Source organism: Aythya marila, assembly GCF_965140915.1.
Source record: "Aythya marila genome assembly, chromosome: 8".
In the NCBI taxonomy this organism is placed as follows: Eukaryota; Metazoa; Chordata; class Aves; order Anseriformes; family Anatidae; genus Aythya; species Aythya marila.
In genome coordinates, this window is record NC_139049.1 from 22,736,562 (window position 1) to 22,756,919 (window position 20,358).

Below are 20,358 nucleotides of genomic sequence, written 5' to 3' on the forward strand. Positions count from 1 at the left end.
AGGAAAAGTAATACTGTGTTCATTTGGAAAAGCGAAGAAATTATGAGAGACAAACATTAAGGGGACTTCTCCAGGCCGTAAAGCCCTGTAGAGAAGTGAGATCTCTTTGTACATTATTTCCAAGGCATTCTCAATGCAAACAGCTAACAATTCACGTGTTAGTTTTTTATCTTTTCCATCACCAAATCACCTAAAGAACAAGAGTACTCTACTGCTGTGAACATAAAGGTTGATTATTTTCGTGGTTTTATATAACAAACATATATACTTTTTTAGACTTCAGCAAAAAATGCCGTAGTTTTTAAATTATTTTTTATTTTTCAGATTGCTTCCTTCACCTACCAATACAAACCAGAACACACACACAATCCTGCATTCTAGAGCTCCCCTATCATGGCACACATCTAAAACCAACAGATGAAGGAGGCATATTCCTCAAACCTTACACATATACTATTTTCCCAAACAGTAAGATACAGAAAAACATACCAGCAAGCATTAATTTGGCTCAGTGATCCATTCCCTCAATTACCAGAGGCTACCTTTAACTACACTGACTTAACAAAGGAATCTAAATTGTATAAATCAACGTCTCAATTAACATTTTGTTTAGGAAGAGTTACGGAAGAGAAGCAGAATGTAATCATTTGCTAGCACAGTGGCTCCGGAGGTCTGCGAGTGAGCACATGAAGAATGGAGTTGAATGTGGGAAGGGTCCATTATTCTTTCAATAGCGTCTGGTGCTGCAAAATGTGTGCGCGCATACTTTCCTACTTGAAAAGCTTAAGTCCTCAGTAGCTTCTTGCTCTGGGAAAATGGCAGGCACCCAAATGCTAACACAGGGATCTCAGAAAGGGATCTACCTGAAGAACAATATTTTTCGAGTGGCCTTAGAAGTGAAAAATAGCCACAGAGAGAAGGCTCATTCTCCAGGGATTTTATTCCTTCTGTCTGACTGCTGTTCATCAGGTGCCATTCCCTGCACACATCCCCAGAACATTCTAATGCAAGAATGGAGAGAGGGCCTCTCTGAAAATAATCACACTTGCTGAAAGACCTGCCCTGCATAAATATCTCTAACAACAGTACAAACAGAAATCAGCCTTCTTACCCGATACTTCAGCTGAAATTTATGGCACTGCTGGCCGTGATTCTGTTATTACTATTCTACCTGGCGAAGGCTCAAAGTCACAGAAGTGGGAATTTCAGAGGTATTTTCAGCAACGCTGAAGCTCATTTGGGAAAAAAAGAAACAACACACCTAGTTCTGTAACTGCTGTACCAATGCAGTAGTGAACAAAGCTATATATTACACATATATGCATACATGTGTGAAAACATGTACCATAGAGGTGGAACAGAGAGAAGTTTGGGACAAGCATGGCCTCTGAAATGATATTTAATGCTACAGCTTGGGAATAATAAAGCAAAGAAAAATCAAAGGGAATACTGAAAGACAGTCTCCTGAGCTCTTGCAAATATCACCAGCTGCTGGAGGATTTATATGCAGAAAAAATAGAAGTTCAGCTTTAACTTGAATTTCCCTTGCTTTCTTACTGGTTTGCTTCCAACCTTTGGAGTTTAATTAAAGTCCATCAGCCAAAATTTTTCTGTCTGAACGCCTTAAATTATTCCATTTTAAAATCTGTACCTTTTGACTGAGTCAGGTTTTTCCAAATCTTGAGCTTCCACTAATCTGAATTACGAATACTCCTCAGCACTGTCCGCTCCCTACCCCCAGTTTTTAATTTTTAAAGGTTAAAGGAATACAAAATTATCAACCAAAGCAATACCAGCAGCTATCGCTGGCCAATACAGAGGTATGCAGGTACATGCAAGTTATACTTGAAACGTGTAATTGTGCTAGGAATAGCGTTCTGCATTGACAGTTTGGATATCAAGGTCCAATGGGCATTTTCTCTTTATTCCTACCAGGGTACCGCACATTTGGTGACTGGGGAAGGAGAAAGTCTTATAAGAAATCTCTAAAGCAACTGGCTAAGTAGTTTTGCTGCTTGTAAAAGGAATCTCAATCTAATCTTCTTTAGCTGGAGAAATGGCGCAATAAATTTGTTGAAGAGAAAGGAAGGATTTAAAGCCAGAGAAAATTAGGATTTCTCAAAGCAGAACTGTAGAGGACATGGTGCCCTTAGGAATAGATCTCTGCTATTTACTCGATCTACTGGAAGAACTCCCGGGGAGTTTGTCTTAGCAAGAGAAAGGAAAGTTTGCTATGCTCTTCATTTCCTGTGTAATTCCAGAAACTGCCAGCACAATGCTGTTTGGGGAGAACCACACAACAGCTATTCAAGAGGGAATTCAGCATTGTATTCTGAATGAATGGAAACATTTTGAAAGATATATATTTGCTGTGAGTAAAGTCGAATGCGAACCCAATAAGGGATCCTGGGCACACATACCTTCAACCAGCTAGTTGTATGTTCTGACTCTTTCCATTATGACTTCAACACTATCCTTAGCAGTGCTAAACATTACAATAAATCATCCTGGTTAGAGTTCACAGTAGCCATGAGATAAGTGTAGCAGATCAGCATTAAGAAAAACTAGGCAACTACAGGTCAGTTGCTACTGAGTGTAGCTAATGTTCACGGAGAGACTATCACTTTTAGGTATCCACCGCTTTTAGGTATCCTTGCAAGTTAGCAGTTTGGGATCTCGACACCCATGATGAAGAAAACGCTCTTCAAAGTCCGGGTTTCTTAGCGTGAGCTAGATGAATAGTTCCTTACAAAATTCCCAAGGGTGTTTTGCCTCCAGAACACTGCAGAAAACTTCTGCTAAGCATGACAATTTAAGGGATTAAAACCCAAGAAAAGAGGACTGGAGAATGGTAGGCAAACCGCAAGAGTAAGCTTCGGTTGAGCTCAGGAATCAGGACCTCAGCCCCAAGCAGAATCAGACCTTTTTAACTGAAGAGGAACAGTCACATGCCTCATTTCACCCTTACTTTGCTTTAAACTAGGCTGTTTCCTCCCCCCTGTATTCCACATTGGCTGATAAATTCCCCAACGGCGGGTGTTAACTAACTCCGCATTCCAGTCTGCTCTGCGTCATGGAGTTCCACATCCCGCTGATGAGGAACACATGGCTGACATGTGGTAGGGGAGAGCCTGACAGCACTCACACAAGTAGGGATAACTCCTCTGACCTTTGGCTTTTTCCCTCTGTACCATCCCAAGCACACAATAAGGAGTCTGTGCCCCTCTGTTGCTTACCGGTCGTTCTGGGGGTGCTGGACACAAGGCGAACCCCTAAGATTTCAACAATACCTCTCCAAATACACCCGATGGCTGCAAACATATGTTGAGAGCAAAACACTGATTATTCTGTGCCTCTCCCCTAACCAGACCATTCAGAGAAACTTCCGTATCATACAGGTTACATCTAGATCAACATGGGTAAATATGGGATATAAACAACCAGTGATGCAGTTTCCTGCCTACTTTGTGAAATGAACTCAATGCATCGATAAAAATTGCACGGTGGCAGCTGTATTAAAATATTGAGACATCTTTTTAAAAAATGAACGGGTCATTTGACATCTTTTCAAGAGCCAGCCTTCTTTTAGACTAACATTGAGATTCAGCTTCAGTATTATCCAACCTGGTGACTCATTCAGAGCATTACGTTTACACACGTACTCTACAGCATCCAAACAACAGTCATCTCTTCCTGCTTTGAAACCTTCAAAAAGTAAAACCAAGTCATGGACTAAATGCCAATTTGAGACCGCAGCATCAGACAAGTGAGTAATGACGATCAATGTCAGTAAATGTGTGTTGCAATTAGAAACCAAATGCTGAGCCTCAAACTTTCTGCTTTTAGTCTTACGGTTACTGTAATGCTGGCAAGGATCTTGCAGTAAAATAAAATCAATTGTTAATAAATCTTTCTATAGCTAAATTTAATAGAAGTCCTTGCTAATATTTCCCGATTCCAAGATTCATGACCTCTTACCTGTATAAGCTGTCAAGACATGGCACGACCTCTCTTTTATAAACAGGACATGAACACGTTGTACATTCTTTCCAACCTCTCACTCAATCAATAAAATATTATGGCAGGAGCAAAACACAATAAAATCCAGTAGAAGCAACAGTATTACAATAAGTAATAGCAGCTCTTTAAAATATAACGTCCAATGTCTCGTGAACTGCTTTGATAGTGCATTCATGTTTGCTGTACAAGCACAACATATAAAAGCACCAAATTAATGTCTTCCTTATATTTGGCTAAATCTGTCTTCTAAACAATGAATAATTTAAAAATACTCCATCTCTGAAGTTGAAGGCTACACTCATCCCCAACATATTTACAGAAAAAGCAGAGCAAGGCTTAAATGCATAACAGAAATGCAAACTTTCTAAGAAAACGAATGCCTCTTAGGCTACAGCAGTTACTCCTAGGGAAATGAGAAACTTCTAAACAGGCAAGTAAGACCTCCAAAAGCATCTTATGAGCATCTATTCCCTACTCATGCCTCAAAAACTCATAGGCCAATATCTTTTCTGAAGCATTTAGCAAAATCCTCTTCCGTACAGAAATATGATTAAAGCTACACCTAGATTTTTAGAGTGTGGTTATAGTCTGAGAAGTTAGTGTATAAAAATCACACCCTCTTATTCAATAGACCTAGTTTCCCTGTTTTGATTCAGAGTCAGATCCGCTTGCTTTACTGGCTAAAATAACTTTTTACAACTTTTTAAATTCCTACTAGTACTGTGAAACTAATTCAGTTCTGGGAAGGCGAACCAGATTCTTCTCTGGCTTGTGCATCTGCAAGAGGATTATTACCTAAATCTACACATACAATTCCTGGTTTTGTGTTGGAGGAGCCAAAAATGAACCTGACTTATTTTCTGGATGTTAGTCAGAAAATTTTATTGTTATTTATGAAATGCGCAGATCTGAAATAACAGCAAGAAAAGATCTGGACCAGCAGCAAAACTATGAAGTTCTACACATCATTTTCAAAAAGCCATATTTCAGAGAAAAGAAACATCCAACATCTTCCCACAATATTCCTCAAAAAATCACTTGAATACAAAGAAAGCTTAGTAACAAAAGTTTGCTAATACTAAAACTATCATTATTCCCCACGTGGGAGCAACACAAAGCTAACATATGTATATTAATCCTGTAGACAGCTGAGCCCAAATAAAAGTTTTTGCTCCCTGGTCTGTCCCGAGCTGTTCCTCAGGGTTCCCCTACCGAGCGGGTTATCACATCCCTCCTTTCCGATGTGCCAGTGGTCTTGCTTGTGGAACCACTCACTAAAGCACAAGGAAAAACGAACCAAGTTATCAAAGTCTTGCAGTTTATCTATGAGAAGTAATCCAACTTATTTTGATACATGCAACTAATGAAGTACTCAGCCATACATCCAGCTGGGGGCAAGGTGGAGGGGGGTAACCCTAAAAGAGGGCATCTTGCCCATGATCTAGTTCAGGCTGCTTTACCCAGTGGAGCATCTGCCTGGATGTGTGTCGCTCTCATCCTTCATCATAGGAACTCTGTTTTAAAAGACAAAACAAACGAGCCACCACAGGAGTAGTGGAGTATTTCAGAGATGCCAATTTCCCAGGGAGAGCAGTGGCAAAGAACAGCAAAGCTAAGGAAGCTGCAGTGTTTATATACGATCCACTTATTTAAGACAAATTATCAGCAGAAAAAAAGGCAATATCCCAAGGCGATAGAAAGGAAATCAAGTGTATCAAAGCTATTTCTGAACTCCCATTACCTACCCACTTGGCAATGTGGACTTTGAAAATTACACTACACCAGTCATTTTTATTCTCATGATGCAAGGGGAAAGGGAAGAAAAGACTCCCCCGTCTTACCCTCTCTCCCCCTCTTTTTATTAAAATATCTTAAAAACAGATCTGCATTGTTTCTGCAAGGTTCCTAACATTAGTCCTGCATATATTTATAGATGAGGTATTCCTTTCTGTCTGAAGCACATGAGGTAATAAGTAGCTGGAATTGTCATGGTGATTTATTAACATATTCTCTGGGAGAAGCCCTGCACCTGCGTCTGTGCAGATGGAACACCCACGAAGGCTGAACTCACCCTTACACAGCCCACAATATCTTGAAAGGAAATGCTCCAAATTTAGACCTGCTCCAACAGGTGTCTTTTACTGTCTCACTTTGCATGACCATAAATATCTGAGGTGGAGCAAAAAGTTCCCCGTCCATTGTAATTGTGCTTTGAAAACAAATACCTTTGCCCCATCTCTCTCTGAAAACAAAAAAGGCAGCTATGGAATTCTCATCATTTCCTCACTCCTTCATGCTGCCAAGCCCTAAGTCAGAGAGATGTCACTGGCAAAACCAGGCTCCAGGGATGAGCACAGATTTATTTTTTTTCCTCTTCAAAGAGCCCTAAACTGGCTCTGAAACTTCCCCAAACTGTATTTCTTTCGTTCTAGTATCTCATCTTGCAGCTATTTGCCAGAGTGAATGACATGCACAGGCTGTTCATGGCTTTTTATAAGCTCTCATTACCCAAACAGGGAACCATTTCCTTGAAAAGCCTTTCCCCAGCAGCATTAGTCTCTCTAGGCCCTACCAATAAATTTGTTTCCCAGCCCATCCTGATGGGCACCAAAATATAGCCGAATGGATATATCCGATCCTGTTTTGCACTGGTTTACTCCAGGGAGCGTGCTACCTGTGTGACTTGTCATCAGCGTGATTAACAGCACAGAAAGGAAAAAAAAAAAAATAGCTTTTGAGAGATTTGCTCTGGTAATCAAAGAAGAAAAATCAAGACTCCTTGTTGTGGTGTATCAAGGAGAGGTATTTCTCAGAAACAATGCAGCTATCCACAACTCACAAAAACAAACAAACAAACAAATAAAAAACCAACAAAGCCACCCACAAACAAATCAAAGCAACAAGTCCTGAAAATAAATTTCAACCAAGCTGAGAAAAAGAGCTGCGTACACCATGAACGTAGAAATCCTATTAAAATGTTTCTTTCTGTAACACTTTTCATTATTACAAAAATACTTGAGTCAAGAGCAAACAAACATTTAATGCTCAATAGGTACTCAGGAGAATGTGTATTTTCCCCTGTCCCTCCCCGCCAGCTGCTCCTTTATGGCAGGAAAGCGAAGAGTGTGAAATCCAATGATAGGAAAAAGGCAAAGGTCAGGAAAAAGGTTTTTCTTCAAGGAGTTAAATTTGCATTCTACAGCTTTGTGTGTTTTGTCAACAGAACTTCCCTCCTGAGAGAAGGGGAAGCCAAAGGTTCTTTGAACCATTTCTATAGGGGATCTAGATTTTTACCAGTAACAAGATTCTTAGCTCTAGTGAAAAGCTCATCTTCCCTCTTCGCATTCTCTCCACCACTCCCTCCCTGTCCCCATTTCCACCCCCCTCCTTAAAAGCAGGAGGGGTTGGGGGAAAAAAAAGAAAATGAAAAAGATCTGAAAAGCAAACCAAGCACTGAAAGAGTTCTAGAGTTCATGTAACAAGACCACCATAACCCTTCAAAGGGCCCATTAAAAGCAAAACAAACAAAAGCAACACCCTCAAGATGTCTATTGTATTTTGCAGAGGAACAAATGAGTGTACTGGAAATTCTCCCATCTTGCCACAACGCCTGCTATTTCATTAAAACAAAGTCCAGAGATCAAGAAACAGCCAACATGGTAGCTGAAAGTCAGTCACTTCAAGTGATCCACGAAGAAAAACGAGATTGGGCTTGCTCCTTTTTTTCTCGCTTTACTATGATGTATAAAAAAAGACTTCAAAGATAGTTTTAGGCATTGCTTTTGTTTCTCACATGAGAAAGTCGGGGCTTGAGCAGGTCTAGACAACGCAGTGGTTAGAACTTCATCAGCTGCCAACACTTTGTCTTCCTAGAGCTCCCACAGTTGTTGCTACCCTGGAATTGCCTCATATGAAAATATTTGACAATTTCCATATAGTTTGTTTCTTCCCTCACAGCTTCTCCAAGATGGCAGCTGTAAAACAGCACGCACCAGCGTCCGCAGCAGGCAGCTTCGGAGAACAGCAACACCAGAGCCTCACCCAAGCAGATACTGGCCCAAATCCTCAGCCTGATACTTCAAACTGCCAGGCTGTTTGAGGTGTTATCCTTTGAATCTCAAAATAAAATCAGTCTTGGCTACTTGTATGCTCCACCTGAAAATGTTTCAAGTGTAGTCATACACTGTAAAATGTCTTTTTTTTTTTAAATAAATAAACTTACCAGATCTTCTCTCTTTCTGCTCCTAGACTGTCAGCTGTAGGCTTTACTTGGAAGGTAATTAACACTTTCTATTTACGTATGCACAGCTCTCAAAGCTAGGATAGACACACATAGATTTTGCCCCGTCTGTGTATTACCAACACTACATTTACCAGTTCCCAAACAGTTACATTCAGGAAGGTCTGCTGAAGACAATGTAACTGAACAGGTGTTCCTGAAGGCAAAGTTTGGCCCGGAGGATAAAGCCTGATTAATTTAGCTATAGGGTAACAGGAATGAGAAACCTCTGGTTAGATGAACCTGTAAAATCGGAGGTCAAATAAGCTCACATATGTTACAGCAATTTTGAAGTTGTTATATCGTAGCTCCCCGCTAGCGCAAGCCATAAAGACAAGCCCATCACTAACAGTAGATAAAATATTCCTCCTTAGCTCAAAATAGACATATTAGCCTTTGTTCGCTCAAAACCACAGAATGCAACCAGTGCTCTACTTCCCATATTATGCTGGTAAGTGCTGCATATGGACAGAACGCACGCCTGCAGCTCCGTCCGTGCCATAACCAAGTAAAAAAAAAAAGAAAAAAAGAAAGGAGAGACAGTGGCGACACCCTGGGACAGGCTCTTTCCATCACAGCAGTTAATATGGCTCGCTTTTGGCCACCATCATTTAGGGTAATCCTTCAACTTTGGCAGAGGACGAGTCATCTTTCCGCAGGCATACAGCACCTCCCTCGCATCTGGTAGCAGGATGTTCGAGGAAAGATTACAACTAGCAGAGGATTGTTAAAGCTCAGATATTTCATGTGGCCTACAGCAGAGGCATTTTCACAGAGGGATTATCTGGGAGCAGACCCCAGATGTCCTCATCCTTGACTTACAGGGTCCACATGGACGAATTTCCCAGCTCTCAGATGGCTGCCCCGCAGGTGTCTAACCTCACAGAGGTGACAGCCTGACTGTCAGCCTGGGACAGACTACAAAGGCTGCTCTCTGAAGGAGCCAGCAGAGCTTCCACAGAAGATGTCAGACAATACGCATCTTAGAAAACTGAAGCCACTTCACAGAAGAGCATACAGAACAACAAACCATCCTTCATTCTTCTACTAAAGCAGATGGATTATGCTGCATGGAAAGCTCAGCTATGTCTGGCATATTTAATATATTTATCCAAATCCTCAGTGCAATTTAACGGTGGATATAATAAAATTTTTCTAATTAACTTCTTTCGTCCAGGAAACAAAGCTAGGGTTTTGTGCCTTATATGCACAAAGAGTGTGTGAAATTCTAAGAGCTTTTCTCAGATACAGTATGACTGGAGTTTCATTCATGGACCTAGGTCTACCACTTCCGAATATCTGAATCTAAGTTGTATCTGAACTGTACTGACACTGGCTTCATTTCATGGAGAGTTACCTTTCCACCCATTCATTCTCTTTCCTGTCTTTAACCATCACTCCTACTCCACCATTATTCCCCCCCCATTCCAAGTGCAGTTTCTATTATTAAGCTTACTTCTGAAGGATGGATCTTTTAATGACAAGTTCTTCATCCAGGTCAGCTTCATTAGCCATGAAGAGCAATCTTTTTCCTGTATCATCCACTCCAATGAAGTCACGCTGCTCCACTGAAGTTAAAAATAAAAAAAATAAAATTATATAACCCTGTCTTAACGTATGCTGGGAAGACAAATGGGACCACCACCAAGCCCTGAAATATAAAATACTAGGTTTCACACTGACCCTGTAAATCAATGAATTTTCAATAAAGCTAAAAAAAATCCACAATATTTACTTATTTTTTTAAATACTTTTTTTACATAATATTTATGGACTGCTTTTCAGTCAGGGTAACTGATACACATGTATTTGAAACACTGTCCCTGCAGCTTTTTGCATCCTTTTTATGAAGGTGCCAACTACAGGTCCCAGCACGTAACACTCCATCGTGAGCCATGCTAAGAGTGCTTTCCTTCTCTCTCTCTCTCCCCCTCAACTGCAAGCAGAGAGCTCTCCAAAATCCAGCTGCTTCTTCCTCATCATAAATCACTCCACATTAGAATCAGGCGGTCTGGAGAGTTAAGAGAGTTAAGACATAACTACTTTGCAGCTGATCTCCCATTTCAGACAAATACAGAGAGCAATAGAAATATTAGATCACACACAAACATAAAGGTATAGATTCTGAGACTTCTGCCACTGATGCTTCTGGGTGGGTTAACTTCTTTCAAGTATCTGTTCATAAAACTGCCAAGCAAGTGAATACTTAACAGTCCCATATATTATTATGGCAACTCCCATCTGCTGCAATCAGTGACAGCACATCAACAGTGACTTTGGTCTACTGAAATATAAATCATTTATTTGTGAACAGGTTTTTACACCTTCTGAATACAGTGGTGGCAGCTGACTCGCACTTAGTATGTAACACAACTCCGGTGGCATCCATAAATGGCTTTTTACATGAACACAGGCTGTACAAGAATGCCATGCTACAGTTTTAACAAAAAAACACGAACTTTTCCTCCCACTAAATACTACTATTTTGGGCCAAATTTGCAGATTTAAATCTCCTAGATTCTAAGCCTTTAACCACATAGAAGTAACAGCACGTTCAACAAGTAGTTAATTCTTTAAGATCTTTTCACAGCCAAACTGCATTTTTAACCCCATTTTCCCCAGTTCAGCCCTGTACCTTATTTTCTTCATATTTATTCCTTCAGAGTTACCATAGTAATAGCCATTATCAAAATAAAGTCAAATCTACACAGCTGTTCAAAGCTCTCCTACTGGCAGCCTTTGATCCAAGTGATCAGGCAAACCCTCTTCTCAGAAATTAATCATACAGCAAAGAAATACAAAAATAGGCCTGGACATGTAAGGCTGACAAATCAAGTACCATCAGGATAAAGCTCACTTTGCTAGAGAGCACCAGTTGGTTTGGAGCAGATGCCAGATGAAGGGAAGTTTTCGCCTGCATTTCTACATAGGCAACTAGCAGCTTTACTTTCATAATTAAAAAAAAAAAAAAAAAAAAAAAGTTATGATTAAAATCAATGAATAAATTAAAATCAATGAATAAAATCAATTTCCTCTGTGAGGAAAGTATGAGAGAAGTGTTAAACCTGCAGTGATATTAACTAAAAAAATGGTTTAGCATATGAAAATAGAATATGGGATGCATTTTGCCTCCTCATAACAGATACATGTAAATAAGGACTTGACACAGCTATTGTAATTTATTAATTACCCCAGAAATTACATCCCATCAGTTCCGAGAGCTTTGATGACCTAAAGAAACCACATCGCAAGAGAATGGGAGTTGAGCAATTCAGTAGGGAAAAGAAATAATTTCCAGTCAGATTTTCTAAAATGCTCTTTAATCAAGCATAATTAATTGACACTTGGGAAAAAGACACCTTTGTTAAAGATTCAGTATCCCCACCCTCTCAATTAAGGGGAGAGAATTCACACGATGCAGCCTGCAAGACCACCAAGAGGTCTTCTGGCAAACACAGGGAATACCAGTGATGACATGCCTGCTGCTTTCAAGACAAGAAAAACAAGCAGAAGAGTCACCATCCCCATCTTTTCTGCTTTTCTTTATACACAGAAAGGTTCAGACAGACACTTTTTCACCCCAATCCCTTGCACATCACCTTTAAGCACATGGCTCCACTCTGGGTGCCTGAATTCCTGACACGCTTTCTTTATCTGGGTTAGTACCATTCACCAGCTCTCTACTCTATTTTTTTTTATTGCCATGCCTCTTCTTAATCAATTTGAAAAGCCAATGAGATGATTATCACCAACAGTTGATCCTCTAAGTACAGAAGCCAATGGACTTCACCCTGTAACTTGCAATTGAATTATGTCAAGCATTTCAGAGAATCATCAGTATGAATCAATGCTGATTAATACAGCAATTCATGCTAATTAAAAAACTGTTCCTTGTATCACAGTTCTTGAATGCTTAACGATATTCTAAAAGAAATGACTTTGCATCAGACACTATGAGCCATGGGAGGTAAGTCTTGCTGTTCCTTCTCAAAAATTAATGAATTTGTAAGAAAAGACAGACAATAAATAAAGCCCCAGATATATTTAGTGGCTTGTCAGGACTCGGGATCCATGTCCTAGTAATAATGCTTCCAACAGTACAGTGCAAGTGTGTACAGAGCCACGTACGTGCCATGAATTAGAGAAGGAGCCAACAGAGCCACCTACTACGAAAAGCTGCCTGACACACTCCTTGTTAACGTCTTGTCTTCAGTCGCTTGCAAGCTTTCTCAAATTTTAACTGGTAGAAAATTTCTAATGCTAGGTGCCTGCCTTAAGAGCAACACTGGGAAAACTTCAGAGAAAACAGCTCAGCTGCTTCTAAGGCTAAAGAAGAAAAAGTGGCTAGCCTGAGCTTAAACAGTTGGGTGGCCCCTCCCTTGAAAAGCTCTGGTGTTCCAGTTCTTTGGAGAAGAAACAAGGCATTCAGTAAGGGCTGCTGAGTTGTGTCTCAAGAGTGTACTTTTTACTATCTCACTCCACTATAAGTCTTTGAAAAACTGCAGCTTCACATAATTGTTCAAGACTTCTATTTTTGCTGCAAAACGTTTGGCAGGTTTTATTCTTAAGGAAAGGTTGTTTTGATGGCTCAGCTCCTAGAACTGATCAAATAGCAGGTGACATCTAAGGTCTTCTGTATCATCAAGAGGTACAAGCAAGACACACCAGCCATGATGTCCACAGCCATACTGTCACAACTGATCCCGGAAGAAGAGCTTGATCTGTTGTGGTTTGGCAACTTTTTAAAAAAAAATATTTAAAAGTATAAAAGTAAGAGCTCTCAACGGTGCATAACTCTCAAGAAAAGCATAAAATTGAGGACTCTACAAGTTGGGCTGGGAGGGGAGAAAGGAGTTCTGAAAACTGGTGGGAACAGGGTTCTTTCGCTGCTTGTGAAAGAACACTGGGCCACAGAGAAAGGTTTTGCTCACAAGCAAATTAAGAATGCATGCACAACCTGGTGTGTTTACACACTTGTTAAGTCTTCAAAGTCTTGTTTGTCCTCATGTACCTAATCGTCCCCACCACATGTGTTCAGAGCTTATGTTCTATGCTATGATGTTTAAACATAGATCCATCCATCTCTAACTTCTGAATGCTCATCTTCGTGGCTATAGTAACGCTCTTGAAAATGCTTTACATGTATGTGCCATTATCGCTTGGATTGCCTTTTCAAGAAGAGGGAGGTTTACAGCTGTACAAAAGTCTAAGTGCAAAATGCTTTTGGTTCTGTTATCCTTATTCTTTGCTCCAGAAAATCTTTGTCTAAGCAGCTTTCTTTTAAAAACACATTTCCTCCACTTTCAGACACACACGTAGTCCAACTGTTGGCTTGAGTTTCACTCCTCTCAAACAGTTTGAAGCTATGCTTTCTTATTCGTATTGCTGTAATGCCTCTGAGCTTTAATCAGAGACCAGGACCCACTAAGCTGGCAATAATCAAGCTTCAGCAATTTAACAGATACCATTAAAATAAAATGAGAGGCATGGTATGGGAGCAACTGCATGGCATTTAGTACTTAGCAAAGGAGTAAAATGGGGATAATAGCTCTGCCCTGCCTTACAGCAGTGTTGTGAGAATAGATGCATTAAAGATCACAAAGCACTAAGATATTATAGTAAGGAGGACAAGATAAGCATCTAACCAAATCCTTGAAATCAGTGGGAGTTTTGCCTACTGAAAGGCTTCTGGATGTGATCTCAGAAGGCTAATTCGGTACATAGCACAAGAGGGAAGAATTTCTAGAAGTATTTGTTATCCATCTAAATCAGGTCCGACAGCCAATTGTGAAATTCCCAGCTACAATCTGACTGATGCTGAGTGCCCTTGAAAAAAAACTGGCAGTTTTAATGTTCATATGTAACAAAAATTTAGGGATTGATCCAAAACTCACTGCAGTCACCTGGAGCTTTTCCCTTAACTCTTGTGAGCTTTGGATCGGAGCCTGCACGATTACACGAGTCTAATACTTAATTCTGAGCTGGAAAAAAGCAAGTCACACCCCCACCAGGGAATGTGAGGAAAAACAGAGCATCTGTACCTTTTTGTTTCTTTCACTTTCTGACTGATAATTATACATATATGATATATATATACATATATATATATATATATACACACACACACACATTTCACATGATGGTGGTTTCACTAATGTTTATAAATAAATAAATATTCCCATCTACATACCTGGCTTTTTTTTCCCTTTCTGTCCTGGTACCACTTCTGCAGGCTCATGAGTTTTCTTCATCAACATGGACAGAGTAGCATCGTGTGTCCGGAAGAGATCCACAACTTTATATAAATCGACATCTGTGATCAGATCGCAGCTCAATACTAGCACATCAGTCTGTCAAAGAAAAAAATAAACCCTTCAGAAATACAAATGACCACATACGGATTAACATTTGATGACTTAGCAATAAATATACCCATAACTTTTTTATTTTTTTAAAAAAACTTGCGGTCTGCCATACTCTGCCAGAAATAGTTACTGGCTTTTACCAGTTCACATTGCTCGAGTCCTGCTGTTACTGAATTAGTTATTTGATTAATGCTTATTTAGCTCTGGGTCATAAAGAATATGTGATCATCTAAATTGCCATCATCTGCTCCTAATGGAAGGAACTGGGACACAGAAGCCATGGCTTTCAAGACTGCCATGAAATTCTGCAGTATTTACGATAGCTACTTTCAGTTATATGATGAAGTAGAAAAGAAATCCTTCTGAAGAAGTCTTTTTAGCTGACTTAGCATCTGACTACAAATCACTGGAAAAGATATTTAAACTATGTTATTTTATCAGGGGAAAAAAATCAAAGAGTATCTAGGATGTGATTTACTCAGTAATTGCGCAACGATGGTGGGCTAAGTTTAGAAATACATTTCCTAAAACCAGCAATACCCCATATTAAAAAAAAAAAAAAAAAAAAAAGGAAGTTAGGTTCTATTTAATAACAGGCTTTTATTTAAATTTGATCTCACAGGATTCCAAAGTGCCTTACAAAGTAAATAAGGGAACTGCTGCACGTATCACAGAAATGTGGTCACATAGTGAGTGAGACACATCAGCTTCATTAACCACGCACACTTCCAATACAGTCTGGCTAAAAACGCTCACTTTGAAACAATTTTCTGCATTTCCTGTGGGTTGTAGAGTGTACTGCCAAGAATCTACTAGTTTGGTAATTAGCTTCATTTGAATTAATCCTAACATAATATCTCAGCTGTGTGGCCTACAAATAACTAGCAAGTTTCAGCTGTATTTTTGTTAATAATCAGCCTTCTAGATATGTCTCAAGAAGACTGTTTCTTTCTTGACATTGAACATTTCCACATCCTGTGCTACCATTTCCTATGGTAAACCTCCTTGCAAAGAGGAACATGGCTTCCTAGTTCTGTCTTTTTTTTTTTTTTTTTAAGACATTATTTAATAAGAAGGGCGTTAGAATAAGACTTGGTAGAATCTGAGTTGCTTTTCTCATGGAGGATCAAGAATTCTACTTTTACTTTGAAAGTGTCTTGGTTCAAAAAGCAATAGCTCAGCATTGACCTCTTATTACAAAAAAAGGTTCGCTTTACAGATTTTAATCAAATATCAGGAGATTCCACAATGCAGGTAAAAATAACCAAGGCCTGGTATTTACTGTATTTGTCAGGGTCAGCTACAAATGCTAGGCCCTTTCACGTGTTTACCAATAAGTCAGTGGAATTCACCATGTCACCAACTATTAGCACTGTTGACCTGGCACGCTGCACAAAAGGTCAAGCTCTTCAGTCCTCATCTGATTTCTCCCCACTTTACAGAGAAACACCTGGTTTATTTACTGGAGGGAACAACGTGCAGGTTAAGATATTTTACACGTCCAAAACCTACGTTGCATCTCCCCTTTTAACATATTTTCAGAGTGTGTATTTTATATTACGGTTTTGCCCAGGAGAAGTGCTTTAATTAACACTTCTCTAAACCAAACAACATGTGCACGTTGGGAAAAAAAACAACAAACCACTAACGCAAGCAGCCTCGCACTCTGGAACAGATCTGCACCGACATTCCAGCGTGTACAAAGAAAGGAAGAAAAAAATCAACTTGGTATGGAAGTAAGTCTTCCATTTCAAAACTGTACAGAGTGAAGAAATACATATTAAATACCCTGGAAAAGCCTGCAAATTCTTCAGGAATTCCATTTTTATACGAGCACCAATGAGTTAAAGTACTTGCAGAAAAAGCCAAGATGTATCCAGGACCCACATAAAGAGAGCTGTACTTTGCAAACCCAGTTTGTAGAAGGAATAGATCTCTGACTTGGCATCTAAATGCATTCACTCTAATGGTGAAAACAGCAACAACAACAAAAGAGACAGACACACCGATGGCCTTATCTTAAAGAGCTATTAGCTGGACTTGTAAAATAAACCTGGTAATTATTTCACGTGTTGCTAAATGCTTGAATCTGTCACTACAGCAAAATCCCAACCAGCCTTTCATAGCCGTGAACAGGCTCCTGGTTTTTTTCTCCTCGCTATAGGACAAGCTTTTTGCAAAAACTGAATGCAAGACCCCTGAGGAGCATACGGGAACAGAACCACCAAATGTCTGGTTGCCATCTGTTCTACCCATTTACTCTCCCAATATGTAAATAAACGTCAGTGAGCGCAGGGACCAGTGAAACACACAGTTGCTCTGTAAAGCCCACATTTCTGCCTCTCCTCCTGATGAGCAGAGCAGTGGCCTCAGAAGCACGCTGAGAATACACCATGAAAGGCTCTTTTGGGACTTGACAGCCTCCCCTTTGAAACACCACCACCCTCATAAATAAAGCCCTCACTGTCTAATGGATGCACTTTTTTTTCCAGTGTACAACTCCTGAACGAATAAACTAATGGCTGAATGAAAAAATAAACCATCCTAGAACCCACGCAGGAGTGTGTGTTTTTCTTTACTTTTTTAGGGTGGGTGTAGAAGAAAGAAAATAAATGGTAGGACTTGTGGGTTTTTTAAAGTATATACTTCTATACATACCATATAAATACAGGGCACCTTCCCAAGGAGCCACCGATACAAAGAGGTAGGCACTCACTGCGTGCACTCCTGTGCTAACAAGGGATATGTGAACATACTTGACTTCATGAATTATGCAAACACCTAAGTACACACACACACACGCACACCTCTTAATGAAATACATGTAACAATGATTACATCAACCCCAAACTATTATACAAACACACGATAAGAATCAACATGAAGTGATTAAAAAACCCAGCGAGTCCACACCCCGAGCAGAACCACTGCAAAGGAAGCAAAACGCACGCACACATCCTTACAAACAGCACGCTCAGCGCTCCTTCCAGCTGCGGGGAGGGCAAGGCGGGGGTCCTAAATCAAGGAGGACCATCTAACGGATAGGGCACGAAACAAATGCTTGAAATTTCTGTCATTTTCCAGCTCTGTTGAGGTCCGTGTGTGCTATTTTGTTTGCTGCTTCCATGGCAGAGAGGAGCCCTCGTCACAGAGCAGGGCTCTTCCGCAGTAGCTGCCATGCAGAGCACGTGGAAATACCAGGCAAGTGCAATAGGAGGGAACAGCAAGGAATCTGTGGGATGGGGAATGCAAGGAAACGCTGCAATACTGCTCAGGTCTAGGGAAAGCAGCTCCAGCACGCTGGCATCACGCTTTTTGTGGGCATTAGAACAGCCACAGGAAATAGGAGGAGAATGTGCCACTGTCCTGGGAAGTCACCCTGGCCTCAGTAGCCCCACTGAACCTCAGATTTGGGATTTACGCATTCAGTTTGGAATTCAGACTCAGCTTCTCATCGACGGAGAGAAAGGAGCTACTGCGGAGGTGAGTTCATCCCACCCACGCTGTGAGCTCTGCGGAGGCGTTTCACCGCCCCTGCTGACCGCCGTGGGAGCCCTGGGCTTCCAGCTGAGCCTCTGCTGAACACCCACTGCTCGGCCAAGTACGGAATCGCTCCAAGCTCCAGGTCTCAGCTCTGCCTCTCTGGGTAACAGCGCTGCACCGTCAGACACGTGCTCCAGAGCTGCGAGGTGAGATAACTTGCATGCTCAGCCTGGCTACATGCAACGCTAACAGAAAACATCAAGGGACTCGTATATAAAACAGAAAAGCTGCAGAGAGAAAGAACTCAAACCCAACATGTCAACAATTACGCTAAGCCCAGCACAATATGGAACATCTAAAAACAAAAACAAAACCAAAAAGCAGAATGTTTCAAGAGCTCAGTTCAAGACAGCCGATTTAAAAATAGAAAACATGTTTTCAATGGAACTAATTCATACCATAGATCAAAAGATGGAGGCAATTATATGGTATAATATACCAGCATAAATAAAAAGCCTTGGACTTTCTCACACCCTGCATACAAAGGCAACGCTAAAAACTCTTTTATATTCAGCAACGACTGCTAGATCCCTTCTGTTCAAACAGGAGATATCAAGGTTACCACAGATAGCTGGCAGCAAACGCTGACTTTTTAATGGTATTCACTATGCCTTTTCTGTCAAGTATAGACAAGGGCAGGACCTTGTAGCCTAAACTGCTGAGGGCCTCAAAAACTGCAGACTAGAAAAATGAGAAAACATGTGTTGCAAGGAAATCTCTAATTTGAACAAAATCAGCCTCAAGAGTTAGAGGAAAACAAATGTCAGATTGCATTATAAACAGAAGAGAGGCAACGTATCCACGAGCAGAACCAGCTTCTAACAGACCCCAAGACAGGCACAACATTGAGGTGAAATGCTCAGAGTTTCCAATGGCGCAGCATTACAGCTGAGGCTTTGACAGGAAAAGGAGAAAAATCAAGAGATCAGACAGACTTTGTCCCTCCGCTCAGCCGACGTTAACACATGCACAAACAGGGAACTTTGCATCACTTCCTGTGGCGCTCACCATACAACAAGGGGGAGAGGAACAAGTTATAATTACTGCTGGAATTAGGACTGAGAGTTTTAAACACAATAGCCTGGAACTTCACCCATATGTTGCATTAACAGCGGGGTTTGTGCGTAATACTTTTATTATTCTAAAGAGTGGAAAGGGGAAGAACAGTTTGGCTGTGGGCAAACATTCTGCCTGCTTGCTCGCATGCTCCAGGCCAAGCCAGAGGTACCTCCCAGCAATCGCATTACTCACCACTCTTCAGATCAGAAAAAACTTACATCCAAGCCTTTAGAGAACCCCTTTTTATCTCAGCTTCCATGAAGAGTCCTCCAATTTCCACACCTGTGACCTCTTTGAAGCTCTATGGCTGTTGATGTAACTGGAGCAGGGAACCTCTTTTTTTTGTTGTTGTTCTTTTTTTTTTGATGTCTGGAGGATCTTGTTAACCACCAACTCAGATGACCGCCTTTGGCTGGGAATTCCCACTCTGCTTTTGTAATGTCCTTGATAGCAAGATTCAGAAGAAAAGCATGATTTAGTGCTTTGTTAGCACACACGAAGCATTTACCTGCTGTGTGTTTACCCAGCAAGCTTGCTGTAGGCTAGCACCTTCATAACCCTAAGGATCTAGGGCAGGGGAAGCACAGTGTCCTTCAGTCTGAAACCCGGCAGCAAAAGAAGGAAGGACTTTTTTAATTATTTTTTTTAAAGAAAGTAGTAAAGTGGAAGAGACTTAAAACACACACACACCAAAAAAAAATCAAAACCAAAAAACAACACACAACATAAACCAACCAACCAAAAAACCAACAGATAAGTCTAATGCAGGAGCCAAGGGAGTCTCTTCTCATTTCTTGGATGGCCCCAAATTCATCAGGTGAGGATACCTAAAGGCAATGTGAATGCCTTCACACACACAACCTGTCAGCATCACTGTTTATCTTCCCAAGGAAAGCTGGAAGAAAGATGCCAGGAGCTGGGGAGGAGCCTTCACCCCAGTCCTATCACACGGCTCATCCAGCACGCTGTATCTGATGGGATCCTACAACAAAAACACCATTTTATGTTATCTCTCTATCTCAAGAGCTGCCATCCAAAATCAATATTTTTTTAATTTACATATATATAAGCTAGGAACAGGAAAGATATTCA

At 40.6% G+C, this 20,358-nt stretch overlaps 1 protein-coding gene across 1 annotated transcript in view; it reads right to left on the bottom strand.

The window, feature by feature from the left end:
- EIF2B3 (eukaryotic translation initiation factor 2B subunit gamma) overlaps window positions 1-20,358 on the bottom strand; it is a 95,228-nt gene that overhangs the window by 61,386 nt on the left and 13,484 nt on the right. The window contains exons 4-5 of the mRNA XM_082765997.1: window positions 14,490-14,649; window positions 9,756-9,867 (exon numbers count right to left, since the gene is read on the bottom strand). Coding sequence (XP_082622123.1) covers window positions 9,756-9,867; window positions 14,490-14,649 — 272 coding nt within the window. The remainder of the gene's footprint in view (window positions 1-9,755; window positions 9,868-14,489; window positions 14,650-20,358) is intronic.